At 42.3% G+C, this 14,991-nt stretch overlaps 1 protein-coding gene across 1 annotated transcript in view; it reads left to right on the plus strand.

Moving 5' to 3' along the window:
• Nucleotides 1-308: 308 nt before the first annotated feature.
• SLC6A2 (solute carrier family 6 member 2) overlaps nucleotides 309-14,991 on the plus strand; it is a 60,692-nt gene continuing 46,009 nt past the window's right edge. Inside the window, 3 exon segments of the mRNA XM_041400686.1 lie at nucleotides 309-545; nucleotides 548-609; nucleotides 612-939. Of these exon segments, the coding sequence (XP_041256620.1) occupies nucleotides 497-545; nucleotides 548-609; nucleotides 612-939 (439 nt within the window). The 5' untranslated portion in view covers nucleotides 309-496.

The raw sequence follows: 14,991 nt of genomic DNA on the forward strand, positions 1-14,991 counted from the left end.
CTCCGGACACTGCGGGGTTCCGGGCAGTTCGTGCTCCGGGCAGTGCGGGGCTCCGGGCAGTGCGGGCTCCGGGCAGTGCGGGGCTCCGGGGAGTGCGGAGCTCCGGGAAGTGCGGGGCTCCGGGCGGTGCGGGGCTCCGGGCAGTGCGGGGTTCCGGGCGGTGCGGGCTCTGGGCAGTGCGGGGCTCCGGGCAGTTCGTGCTCCGGGCGGTGCGGGGCTCGGGGCCGTGCGGGGCTCCGGGGAGTGCGGAGCTCCGGGAAGTGCGGGGCTCCGGGCAGTTCGTGCTCCGGGCGGTGCGGGCTCTGGGCAGTGCGTGCTCCGGGCAGTGCGGAGCTCCGGGCGGTGCGGGGCTCCGGGCGGTGCGGGGCTCCGGGCGGTGCGGGGCGCAGGTCGGAGCCGGGCGGCGGCCCCAGGTGCGGCCGCTCCCCGCGGAAGAAGGCGCGGGCAGCCCCGCTCCCCGGGGGCGCCCCGGTCCCCCCTCTCCCGCCTCATTTGCATGGCTCTTATTACGGCCGTGCCTCGCTCCCGCCGCGCTGACACCGCCGGGCTGAGCGCGGAGTCGCCTCCAGCGGGAAGCGCACTTCCGTTATCTGCGCGCCCGCGCCCCCTCCTCAGCTCGCTCTCTCTGGATGTTTAAGGCGAGGATGAACAAACAGGTCCAGCCCGAGCGCAAAGTGTCGGTGGTGGCCCCCTTGCCGGACCGCGCGGGGCCGCCGCCGCCGCCGAAGAAGGACGTGGAGCTGATCCTGGTGAAGGAGCACAACGGGGTGCAGTACACCAGCAGCAGCCTCCTGCCCGCCGCCCCCGCGCCGCGCTACGGCACCCAGGACAGGGAGACCTGGGGCAAGAAGATCGACTTCCTCCTCTCCGTCATCGGCTTCGCCGTGGACCTGGCCAACGTCTGGCGATTTCCATACCTCTGCTACAAAAATGGAGGGGGTAAGAGAACCGCTTGCGAGGTCTTTTTCCCCGGCCCCACACCCCCGAGCCGAGAGAGCGGCATCCCGCTCGTGTTGGCGGAGTTTGTGGGGAAAGCCGGGAGCCGGGGCTCCCCCCGCCGTGCCCGGTGGCCAAGGCAGGAGCGGCCGCACCGCTGCCCGGCGCTCCCCGCTCCTCCCGGGCAGCGGGGACCCGCCGCGGCACCCCGGGCTCCGCTCAGCCCCTTCCCCGGAACGATTGCTCGCACACTCCTCGAAGTTTAACTTAGTTTTTGAGTACAGGCGTATTTGCCTTCTGCTGCCACTCCAGGCTGCTTAACGCTTTTTTTCGTTCGCAAAAAATAGCACCAAGAGGAGTGGTGGTGGGGGGGGGGGAAAGGCCAAACCAAAAACACTCAAGCAGAAAAACAGCATCTAGAAGAGCTAGCGCCAGACCACTGAAAGGTTTTCTGGGGGCAGTTTTACTGTAGGATTGTGATTTCTGCCCTCGGTTCTGCAGTGTGGGGGTTCTCCCCTCCTCCAAAGTAGGTAGGAGACTTGTTACAAACAAAACCTCACCTCCTGCACTGTTTGGCAATGACAGAAACAAAAAATTACACACAGTAACTATAGTTGGCTCAGATTGTCTGGCATGTCTTCAGTGAGACCTTAACTCCATCATCCTCTTTCATCTCCCTGAAGTACACTGTGTGTTGTCAGCGATGACTCCAGACTGTGATGGAGTAACACCATCTGCAAGCCGGGCAGGTGCCTGGGGTGCTCTCAAATCACACACAGAAAGAACAGACCCTGCCTGGCAGATGGAGAACTGTGTGTGAACAGTGAGCCACACAGATAGAACCAACAGAGAGAAAGCACATTCTGAAAGATATTTATGTATGTATATAGTGATAGTGTGGTTGCCTGGTGATAAAGGCCAATAGGTCACACTTGTAGCATAAAATAATTGCTTCCTGTGAAAATAGGAATGCAGGATGAATGAGAAAATCTCTATCAAATAACATGGAATTATACCTGTCCTTGGAACTTAATAGGATATTGATGCTAATGAAACACTCGGTCGAGCTTGGTAGCTCCAAAACTTCTGAAAGGAGTCAGAAAATCCCTCTGCTCACCACCCAGACAGACTGAAGAAAGTAGTTAGTACTGAAAAATAACCTCCATCCTTATTTCGTTATGTCCAAAAATAGTCCTAGCCATTCACACTACAGCAGCACAACGCACCAGGAGCCCAGCAGGCTCCTGCTGGGTCAGGTGCAGGTGGGCAGCATCATTCATACCACTCAGGACAGGTGCACCACTGCCACATCTCCACATCATCTGGCAATTTTCAGGAAAAGACATTATTCTCCTATCTCACGTTGCACAAGGTGACACCCAGAGTGCCTGAACTCTTTTCTCTTGTAATTTGGGTCACTTAATTTCCTAACCCGCTTCCTTCATAATTCACTGCCAGCTCAGGCACAGAAGGTAACAGTCTGCAACTCTTGCATTTTGTTTAGCCACCATGTATTATCTTATGTCAGTTCAGCTAGAAAAAAACTGGGTCTTCATTAGCATCTTCTGATTCAAATACTTCCAAATGGCAGCAAAGAAAAAGCCAACAGCAACAAGAGGCATATTTCAGTGAAAAGTTTGCAATAATTCTTCCATATCATCAAAGATAGAGAGGCCCTTTGCTGCCAAAGTCTACAGAATGGCCAAGAACTGTTTACTGATACAGAGACCAAACACTCTGGTGTCTTAAAATTTTTCCATCCATTACCTCTTATGTTGGACATTCATATCAGTTTTAGTCAGTAGAAATTGTAACAAGAGTTTCAGGCTCTAGAAGCACTGTACTGAGTTTCAAGCCAAACTCAGTCCCTTCTTTCTTTCAAACTGTGTTTGGGAGATTGTTTGCTTTATGCATAAATTTTCCTACAGGACCAAAAAACATAAGGCAACAGGCAGAGCTGTGGGATATTGTCGGATTTTGTTGAGATCTTTCCAGTCATAATTCATGGATATTCTTAAGTATCTCCCCCCTGCCCCCCACTGCTATTTCATGAGAGAACCTTTCCAGCACTAATTTAACTTTTGCTGACTCTAAAGGATAGCACAATGGTTTTCATATAATTGCTATGTATCCCCATGCAAAAGTTGGATACATGTGGATACAGACATGGGGAAAACTTAATTTCACTATTTTAGTAGTTTTTCTGCACTGCTGAGAAAATTAAAGGGATGACATCAGAAGTTGTTTTTTATACTTGACTAGACTTAACATATAAAAGAATTTACAGGATGCTCATACCAGGATTACAGTTTACCTTTTGATATTTATAAGGAACTGCTAGATAAAGAAGAAACCAACAGAACAGATTAAACTTGAATTGGATGGTATGCATAAAGTAAAGCAGTGGAAGGTAAAAGATTTCCTTTCCTCTTCCTCCTGCAGCTTCTCTTTATTCTGAAAGCCTCAGCAATTACTCAGCCTCAGTGAGCAGAGCTTAACAAGAGCTGACTTTGGAGAGCCAAACGTGTGGGTTATGAACACATTATCAGCCAATTGATACAAAATACTCGGTGAAACAGAAGCGCAAGCAGCTTACGATGCCCTAAGTCCTGGCTCAGCATAGCTTGTGCCACCTAACAAAAAGAAATTCTGCTATCCTACCAAAAGGTACACCACAAAGGTTCTACAAATGTTCTTAGAATTTGAACAACATCAAGGACATGGAAGTGGTAGAAAATGGCATCTTCCTTTACATTAACAAAAAAAAAAAGTCAGCTTGTTGACATATGGACTATGTCCTAAAGCTAACTATGATTAATTCAAGATGCCTGCAGGCAAACTGAGGGCCTTTGCATGTTTGTAAAAGTAGGTGGCTCTCAAGAAAGCATGGAAACTTGCAAGAATTTAAAAGGAAAATATAAACACACACTGTATTCCCCCATTCAAAGTTGAATTTTACAAGGACATGGATGTATATACACCCCCTTCTTTTTACTAGCCAGGTCCTGGAGTTTCTTTCTTTGATAAACTCCAGGGAAATTTTCTAGGAAAAAGAACCAAACATGGAGGCTTTTGGGTTAGATCTGGAAGTTCCACTTATACAAAACTCTGATAGTTTACTTTAGTGAGTTTTACTTACACCACCCAGTGGCAGCTATACAGACTTTTTTTGTTAGGTAACTTCGGAGACAGCACTGGTGGTGGTAACAAAAAGAAACATTTATATTTTAACAAGCTCCCAGTAACAAAAAACTAGAGAGTAAGAAGCATCCAGCAGAACTAAACCACTGAATGAATAGCCAGAAACATCTGTGTTTTGGGAGTGGCCTGCTGAGAGACCCCAATGGGACTTCTGCACTAAGATAGATGGCAGAATGTAACCCTTCTGTAAACAACTGTAATTTTTGGAATCATTCTTCTGCTATTAAAAAAGTCCCCGGTCTTTAGTAGGATCTAGAAATCTAGAGCATTTATTTTTCTATATCAGTTACCTACTTTCATAGGATTTGCCTGCCTTACAAGGGCAGAGACAGATCCAGTGGCTGTATTGTAATGAAATGTGCCACAGAAAGATTACAGGACAGTTTAGTATAACCAGACTGGGGGAGTTCTTGCCCTCACTGACTTCTTGGAAGCAGGATATGTCCACTGTGTGCTCTAAAGTATTTATCAGGTGATAGGGTAGACTCTGAACAGATGGGGAAAATCTGCAAGCTCCCACTAAGTAGATATGGCAACACTCCAAAAGGGGGAATTCTCAAACATCACCTTGTCAGTCCAGCTGATCAAAAAAGATCACAACTTACATGCATTTGACTGCTGCTTGCAGCACAGAGGAAAAGCACTGTTTGCAGCAGATGGAATACTTTTTCTGCAGTGCATTTGTCAGAGTTGCAAAGGAGCAGGACTTGTCACTGGAGAAATCATCAGCTATGGTCATTTCTACTGGTTAATCTTACAAGAGCTATATCCTTGTTATAACCTTTCTGGCAAGAGCAGTTTTATAAAAAAATATTTTTAAGGAAAAGATTCCTTAGCTGTTTAACTCTCTCTGTAAGTGGTCAACATCAATATAGTCCAAAGAATTCTTTATAACACAACAAACATTTTAATTGCTCCCCAGGTCTACAAGAGGCTAAGGTAAATTAAAGGAGACTACTATTAAAATTATACTCTCATCAAATTAAGGAAAGATTTACCCTGATATTTGGATTACATCTGAAATTTTACTGATGCCAAATGAAGTTGAGTAATGCCTACTATGATTAACTGATGTGCTCACAGTGGGGGAGGATGATGCTCAGTCTTAGTTAACAAGCTATTGTAGTTTTTGTGCAAGACACTTTCAGTATTAACGTTCATTTCTGTTTCCTGTTCCCGCATAGTCATAGGCAGAATTAATATTTCCCACTGAAATTTGGAGAAAAGGAATTTACCAACATAAAGTATTTACTTTGTGAGCCAAAGTATTTGCAAGGTCAGTCATGTTCAGACTACTCATTAGGAAGCATGTAATTGTCGGATTAGTCACTGGAGACTTACTGTATCATAAGAATCAGATTAAGTTTTTAATGAATTTAAGAACAGCCGCAGATAAATATTTTAACATTACTCTAGCCATCATCACGCACAATTTAATCTCCCCTGCAGCATTATTTTAAAGTGTTTTTAGACCACAGTGTTTCCAGAAGAAATTGTTTGCTTCAACAAAGAGTTTGCCAGCAATCAATACACTTCAGAAGCATCTTACAATTTATCCTAACTTCCCTGTCCTAGCCACAGTTCCATAAGCTGTAATGCAGGACTGAGCAACGCACAGCACAGGTACCAAAGGCAGCATAAACCACATCCAAATATCCCTGAGCAGGCCCAGCACAAAGTCAGGAGCCCAGAGCTGTCACGGTGGAGCTGTCACCTCCCACAGAGCTGGGAGCCTGGCCACCACACACTCCACTGAGAGCAAACTCTGCTGCTGACAGCATCACCTTGTCTTTCTACTACACTCTGCCTCCTCAGTTTTGCAAAGTGTCTGCCACCAAATTTAATCACTATTTTGGGAAAGAATATAATCTGGCACTTTACAGTTCAAAGGTGGATGACCTTTGCCTTACAATATCAGAGTTTATACTTCAAAATAGCATTGATGATGATAATAATAAATCAACTTTGAAGTAATCTCACTGCAAAGCCTACGCCAAGAGTTTGACTCATCAGTCAATCAAAGCTCAGATGCAAATCTAGTGATTTTGGTTTTCTAAAAAGGGTTTTTCAATTCCCATTAGCACATCAAACCACTGACCTCAGACAGGTTAAACTGCTATGCTGATCTCTTCACTACAGCCATGAGCTCTGGGTTCTCAGCCATAGTGTGACATTAGGGACAATGCTCAGTTGTGTGGGGTGGCAGTACCTCCTTTCCCAGACCCAGAGTCAGTGTCCAGCTCACAGATGCTCTCTTCCCTTTCCCACTCCATCTATTCTCTTTCCCTTCCTTGATCAGCCACTAAACCTGGTGCATGCAGGGCATGCATTCACCCACGCTCTTCAGCACTGGAGCTCACAGGCCAATTGCCAGCTGCTTCTCTGAAATTCCCTGTTCTGCTCTGCATGTCTTATTGGCTCCACAAAATAAATCTTTAGAACAGGAATTTCTGCAGGGTTATAAGCTACTGCATCATACACCTACTACACATGAAGCATTAAGAATAGCTGAGAGAGAAGGACTGAATCTCTCACCCAAATCTTTCATCAGTTGTAAACTACTTGTTTCTGACTCTGAGGTGTGATACCATGAAACAGTGTATAATTATCACACTACATAGGCTCTCAGCTAAATACCTGCCTGTGCATAGATCTTATTTGTCCCTGAACAATTCTAGCAACTCCTAGCTTGAGAAACTTACAGAGGTCTAGAGATACACTATCATAGAAAGGTTCTAGATGGGATCCATGATGTTTAGCTTGATGTTGCACATTAAGAGGACCATCCTGTGGCTGATGCAGGGCAAGTGTTGAGAACTGACCTAAAGGGTGCTCCAATCAATTACCAAAACTGATTTTCCAGCTTTACTGGCAGCAGAAGAGCTGGTGTGGACCAGCTGACAAAAGCAAAGATACATCTTTCCAAGTACAGTGGATGCACATTTTGATTACCACTTTATTCTAAACCAAGAGGCAGAAAAGTCTCCAAGAAGTAAACTTAGTTCTGTTTTTAAAAATTTAAAATCTCTGCTTAAGATCTCCCCATCCCCTGCCTCCCCCGGCAAGCCCTCTTCATTCCTGTACACCCTTCTCAATTCTGCCAAGGAACAGAAGTACTGAAACATCCCTAGTAAACCATTTCTGCACAAGTAAATTCTGCAAGTCACATTAGGGAGCCTTCAAAGCTCATATTAACTCCTACTGAAACAAACACAGGACTTTCTTACAATTTGACATGGAGACCTGGCTTTGGATACTCATTCAAACTGAAATAGCAGGCACCTGAGCTGCTGAGTGTGTCCTTTCTCACTCACATCATCCTAACTTCTGGCAGTAATGGAAAAGAGAAAGGCAGCTTAGGAGTGTAGCAGCCAACAACCCTTCTTTACTGAAGAACCCAAAATATCTCTACAGAGACTGAGATATGGTCGACATGGTTTGGGGGCAGAATTTCACTTTCATCTTTAGGCAAATTACCACAAACCTGTCTGTCAGTTCAGTGAATGAGTGAATACAGTTCCAGCAGTCTAAAGATGCTATTTTCAGACAGATACTTCTTCCCCATGTTTAAACCAATATGAAACAGAATGTTAATACAACTACTTACACATAAGATCAGGAGGAACATACAATTTTAGTGAGAGTTTAGCTATGCTGTGAGGGGAATGATGGATTAAAATCAGTCCATAAATTACTGAACATCTTGCTGTGTGTTAAAATGGAAATGAATGGCTTAAAGAATTTTGAGAACTTCTGAGAAGCAACAACAAATAGCCCATGTCTTCATTTTTGCTATGTCTGATGGTAAGCACATCAGCAACTCCCAGTAGTAAAGCCTTTGTCCCAGTTTAACCAATTGATTAAATATTTAAGAACGGTAGTATGGTCCTCAGATATCAGTCTGCACTGTAAACTCCATAGTATTTACATACTTTGCAGTTATTACTTGTAGTTTTTAGACACTATTTTGTCTAACTGCTCTTAATATTATTACAAAATAGTAAACCACAACCAATAATTCTACACTTGGAGATAGAGTTATACTAAAGTATTGAAATTTAGAAGTCAAGACACAAATTTAAATGATGCATCTTTGTAAAACAGTTCTGGATATTTCACTACTACCTCACTCTTAGTACTTTCCATTTTCTTTGTATGTGTAGAATCATAGAATTATTTGGGTTGGATGGGACCTAAAGGATTTTCCAACCCTCCTGGAATCTTGCATCTGACTCTCAACTTCTTGACTTGAAATGTGGCAACAAGAAAAAAAAAGCATTATTATTGTTGTTTCTATTATTATCATCATCATCATAATTATTAAAGTTGAAATAAATTATATTAAGGACAAATCCACCATCTCAATCTATTTTCAATGAAGAGTATGTAAGGAATCCAGGAATATCACACTGCTTATAAACCCTGAGTTTCCCTTCCTCAAGGCTTTTGGAGACAAAGGATTCATGTTAGCAGCCCATTACCCATGTCCTGAGAACCTGTGATTTCCTCTTCCAACTACAACTCCTTAGTCACCTTCTTTCCTTCTCCCTACCTTCGTCTTGAAACTTTGATGGAAAGGTTTCATCCTAATTGTGCAGATCTTACATACTGGTGCCAAGTCAGAATAGTTTCAAATGCAAGGCTTTATTGACATTCAAAACTTGATTTCCTACAGATGGATATCTGAGTCCAGAAATCAGCTCCAAGTGCCTAGATCCCCAGTACTGTTGAGTAATTCCTGTTCTCATGGAAATTCTGGGTAACTGTGGTATAATTCAGCATCTTAATTTCTAGATAGATTCAACATACTTAATTTTAGCCACAGAGCATTTGAAACCATTAATCCATAAAGAAGGGAAAAGGAGGTGAGAGGCATGGAAGGAAAACAATTGATTTCCTTGCCTTGTGACACATTTTTCAATAAAACCATAGGAAAGAACCTCTAAACTACTTATGAAAACTATCCTTTGTTTTATTTTCACTCCTTCTTTCCCCTGTTCTCTATTCAAACAAGTTTTGCAATCTTTCTTGAAGTATGACAAAGGTGACAGCACAGAGCAGCACTTTGGGAACCAGGGTTTACCATTCAGAAGCAGAAACTGTCAGCAGGGAGGTCTGGCTGTGTAAGCCACATCCTTCTCTACACTCATATTCATCTAAAGCACACTGCCAACTTTCCAGCGAGCAGAATTGTGTGATAACACATTACCAAGCAGAATTCAGGCAGGATTGGGCAGGCAGCTGTCTTTTGCCAGTCCTTAACTGTTTTTTTATGACGAACATTCTGACTGCTGGTATGTAGTAAGACAAGCTGCCCTTATTATACAATAAGTCTTTTTATAGAAGATGGTAATTTCTCCAGTGCTCCTACTCCTGAAGGCTTTATGAACACAACCACTCACTTCCAAAAGCACAAGTGATTGCAGAAGCTGTGTTTTTAATGTAGGTATTAACTGATTGCTACAGTTTGGCTATTATAATTGTCTAAGAATATATGCTAAGTGTCCAAAATAGGATCCAACCCTCCCAGACTGGTGGTGCTAGACCACACAGACATCAAGTCTTTCTTAGAATTGCTTTGTTATACACTGCTTCCCTAGAACAAACCCAGCATCAGAAGAGCAGTACTGGTTTGATCCTGCCCCACTGAAGTACACAGGAATTGTGATTTCAACAGCAGAAGAATATTACTCCTTTGCAGTCTTTATTTCAGAGCTAGAGAAAGTTATTGCATGATTTCCAAGCCCTGGGTGTCCTGTCTTGCTACAGCACTCTTGCTAGTCTGAGAAACAGTTTTTGTGGCATTGATGTAGGGGAAGGATTGTGGCTGGGCAATTGCACAGCATCCATCTTTACTGAAGCCTGCAGGACTGTGGGAATGAGCTGATTTTCTGGCCCAACAGCAGCATTGAAGAATGAACCCTCTGCAACTCCCTCACTGACCATCCAAACCGCTGTTTCCTTGGGCCCAGTGTATGTACTGAAAAAAGCATCTGAATGTTGTGCATCTTGGTTTTTGCCAGTTATTTTTCATTTATTTTGCACCTCCTGACCTATGTGGGTATGTGTGTATAGCACTTTTCATTGATATTTTGATTTCTGTTTTTCTCTTCTGTAATGAAAGACCTCATGCAATGTCTGTCCTGAAGTATGCCAAAGGTGACAGCACGTTACTTGCCCTTAAGATCCATATCTCCAGGGAAAGTATGATAGTGATTCCAGTCAAATTCCAGTTAAATAAAAAAAGAGGAAGAGGCTGGACTTTTCCTGGCACAGCACTCTGTAGAGTAATGGGAAGCGTTTTTCAGACCACAAGGTGGAGCAGTAGATCCTCACAGGTCTTGGGAAATCCCAACCTGATAATTAATGTCACAACATTTATAGGAAAAAATAATTTCATGGTGGCTCATTACTTCTAAATACAGAGCTGACCAGTTAGAACAAATATTATCAGCGGACCATTCCTGGATTTCCCACTTTATTTTATTTATTAGGATATTATAGGAGTGGCAACTTTTAGTGGTGCCTAATTCACTGACCTCATTTGTCAGCAGGGCCACAACAACAACAAGAACACAATCCATAGATAAGAAGAGGTTAGCCTTGAACACACCTTTTTTAAAGAAAGTGAATCAATAAAATGGAGATACAGTCTCTTTTCCCCAAGGATTGGCAGAGGAGGAAACAATTTCTCAAATCCTATATTTAGAAGGTGCTCCAAATACCCTCAAAAGATTTGCCTTTGGGAAAAAAAAGAAGCTCCACACAGACTTTCATAGATACATTCTAAAATTGAAAGATTTCTTTTTTCTTCTTCAATGTTAATGTAACCCACATTTCAGGAGGTCTCAGCATCTTTCCTTCTTGGCAGAGGAATCCTTATTTCACAATGCAGTAATTTCACAATTAAGTATATTGTACTTACTATGATATTAGAGAGTTCAAGGCCAAATGTTACCAAAACATCGAGTTACAGCTCAGAAGCCACTCTCAGAAGTGGCTTGACCCTTCATCAGCATGCAGGGCTATATCTGCCTACTGATGTGCAGTAAGACTGATGCTTGAAGAAAGCTCCCAAGCTCCTGCCCTCTGACTGAGGGGGGATTACAGCTGTACAAGGCAGCTTAGATCTACAATTTATCCCAAAACTAAGGAATAGTTTGTGCTGTGCACTGCTTTGTCTCCTTTCAGAAGAGAAATTCAGATGTGTAAATGAGATTATGAGACAGGTGTTGGTGAGAACAACGACAGTCCAGGACTTGGTTTTGGGGAACAGTTTGATCACTTGCTTCTTTGCCGCAGTTTGTTTCTCATGTATGTATGGCTGTACAGCCCTAGTTAAAATCAATAGATTCGGAAACCACATGGGAGGAATCCTGACCCGGCTGAAGTCAATGGGTGATTTTTTTCCATTGACGTCACCAGAGCCAGGATTTAAACCCAAATAACAGACGTCTCTCTCTTAAGGGCTCCTAAGTAGACAGAATTTCCAGACTAAGAATTACGTGAGAAGAAAAACACAGTAAAGTAATAAAAAACTCTTCAGACTAAACTGATACACAAGACTTCCACTGAAGTAGTAACTGATCTTCGCTCAGGACAATAGCTCGGTACTTTACCTAAAAAGCAAACTGTCAGGATTACATAGATGATGGTGATTATTACACAAAATAGATTTACTCTGTGAGAGTTAGACTATGACCTCAGCATTCTCCTATGCTGGGCTCAAGCAATAAAAAAGTTCTATTTTAAGAAGTGCCTTTTACTCTCACAGTTTCATAGGGACGAATGATTTAGGCAAGAATCTCTTTCTAGCTTTCAAGGCTGAAAAGAAAAGCTGGGAAAGCACAAAGTAAATTCAAAACTAAAAGCAAGCAGGCAAATAAAAGGATTGTAGTAGAAGATCATGCTTTTTGAAGTATTCTGGGGCGTACTTCATGGTTTTTGAACTTTTGAAATTGGTGGCTATAAGAATACAGTTACTCTCTGGCATAAGTTACTGTCTTGACTCTACCCTAACAGAAAGAGCCAGAAACCAGCTACCAGGGTCTTCCTAAACAGCCAGTTAATCCTCCGCTGACTCATACAGAAGCTGATGACAAAATCACTTTGTTTGACCCTAAATTATGAGATTTTGAGATCTTCAAGATCACCTATATGTTTCTTACTAAATACTGTTCTACAGTCATGATGTATTATGTGTTTAAAGCTGTTTAGAAATAGAAAAATAAAAAATCACTGTGTGACAGGATGAAAATGCCAGACTCAGCCACATTGATTTATCATAAGGTCTGAGTAATCAGTGAACAAAACTGCCCTGCAATCTGCCCAAACAAAAGTTTGCACTGTGATGAAGCAAGAAGGATTTTGCTTCAAACTGTTAAAAGGCCTCTGCTTCATCTTGGCAGGGAGCTATGATGGGCCCTGGGGTAATTTCCACATTCTTCCATGGCATATCAAGCTAGGAGGCCCTGTGCAGAATGGCAGTGACAAAGCATGTACTGGACAGCTTGGACCGAGGGGAAAATTACATTGCTTGAAGCCTGTTAGGAAAACAGTCCACTAAGAACAAACATAAGGCTCAAGTTGCAAACTTAAAGAAAAAACTTTTGTTTTAATTAATTCCCACAGAAGAAGCTGAGTAGTCTAAATAAGACTCAGTTTACCCCTTCAAGCAAATTGATGTCAAGAGAAGTTCTTACAGTCCTCCTGCTGCAGGAGGGATGATAATGAGCAGTTCCACTTTGTGCTTACAATGCCCAAATTCTCAGAGACCCCATCTAATGGCTGGCACACAGAAAATTACCAGCACTACCCTGTACCAAATACAAATTTTTCCCAAAAGGAAAAGTTTTCTGTGAAGAACTTGGTGGCAGTTTTTATGAAATTCCTCTGTTCAGTGCTAACAGAAAGGTACAAAATAAAGAAGCCACACCCACTAGCACGATCCAACAGTAACTATAATCTTTGATAAGAGTACAACATTTTCAATTTTTCTAGGCATCTGTGCAAATAGTAGCCATGACTGTAATGGTAAATTTGCCAATGTCATTGTTAACAGCACCACACACAGCCATTAAAATTTACAAATAAATTAAAATGGTACAGCATTTGTCTTCTCTAAGAAAATATTCTTTATGGTTAGATAACATACAATTATATACATACTATTGATTTTAAATATGTCTGATATCTGTACCTCATCATCTAGAAAGCATGTCTAAGAAATATCAGAAAACTGCACATAGTGGGTTTGAAGAAAACATGGAGAGTGGCTTTACAGGGTATGTAACTTTTTGCCTTCTGCTTTAAAGCCCTGTTTAAGCCTCCATTATATGTACAGTTACTCTACTTTCTTTAGTAGAGTCAGAAAGAACATTCACCCTGAAATTAGTATTTCTAACTACTGAGAGTAAAAGTTAGATTTAGTGGAATTCTTACAGATAGGAATGTTGACTGTCTCACACTTCTGTAATAGAAATAACCCTTTACAGAGAGGAACAATTTAGGGGATTCTGTTAGGCAAGAGCTTGTAAAGATTAAGATAGTACAGAAAGTATAACACTAATAAAAATAAATCTCTAATGAAGACTGGAAGGAAAAGGGGTGTTTTGCTTTAGTCTTTGAGTCCAAACATTGAAGTTACTACTTAGAATTGGATTAATCTCTAAATGGTGTAAGGCAAGTTTTTAACAGTATCACAGAATGTTGCGCTTGATTCTTCTTCAGCAGAATGTCAAGGCATTTTCCTCCTATTGGTTTGTACATTAATCCTCTTGAAAGCTGCTTGGCACTTGTCTGGAGCTGATTTAAGATGTCTTGGGCATTTTGTTTTAGCCTGGCACAGTTATGAATCTCATGCTGCCTAAAATGGGTACTGCATCCTCCTCAGAGGGTGCTTAACTTGGAGGCTGCTGGCTGGTTTTTATTTTGACAACGTGCAAAAGAAAAGCAGTCTTTAAGAGTAACACCCTCCATCCCAGATTGCTGAGAACCAGGAATTGCCCTGCTACATGCACAGCACAAAGAACATTTCACACAGGGGCAATCCTGAGAATGTTAGAGAGAGTAGAAAGCCAGGAGCAACCAATGCCTAAATGAGGGGCTCAGCTTCAGAGGACTCATCCCAGGCTCTTATTTATTAAGGTGGAAAAACATTTCAGGGATATAAACTTGGCATTCCTGTTGCTGAGCTGTTAAAAGCACAGCTCAGAAAGCAGGTATCATAACTTAATGTAGGTACCAAAATGTCTGCACAGCTCTGCAACCTGCCAATGCATGAACACACTACACCAAAAAGTATCTGTAGGGTGGCAATTTCAGATAGAATAGCAGATATCACTATTGCACTGAATTATTTAGTTTAGTTCACTCAGTCTCTATCCATTATAAAAAGTCCAACACTTGATTTGAAACCGAAACACAAACGAAAAGCCCCAAAACAAAACAATACCAAAAAAACCCCTCCAAAACAAAACCACCAAATAGCAAAGGATCTGTCTAGTATCTTCCAATCAGCTTTGTAGGTTTTTCTGTCTGCAACTCTGGTCTATGCTAGACAGCAAATTACATCAAAGTATCTCACAAGCCTTTCTGGCATCAAATTCAGATTGATCCATGAATTTTGAAAATATTCGTTTTAGTTTACAGCTGACTGAGGAAAAGAAAATCCAACACAAATGAACATACAGGTTCTCTGAAAAGATGAGAAAACTATGACTAACAGTCTATATCTGAACCAAAGTAAAACTGTAGTTACCAAAATCTCCCTGGCACCAACTCTCCCTACATTTAAGAGACAGCTAAGCTGGTGAAGTAGTATTTCCTTTTGTGTACATGATGATGTTCCACGTA

The sequence above is a fragment of the Onychostruthus taczanowskii genome, unplaced genomic scaffold, assembly GCF_017590055.1.
Source record: "Onychostruthus taczanowskii isolate IOZ18803 unplaced genomic scaffold, ASM1759005v1 scaffold18, whole genome shotgun sequence".
Classification (NCBI taxonomy): domain Eukaryota; kingdom Metazoa; phylum Chordata; class Aves; order Passeriformes; family Passeridae; genus Onychostruthus; species Onychostruthus taczanowskii.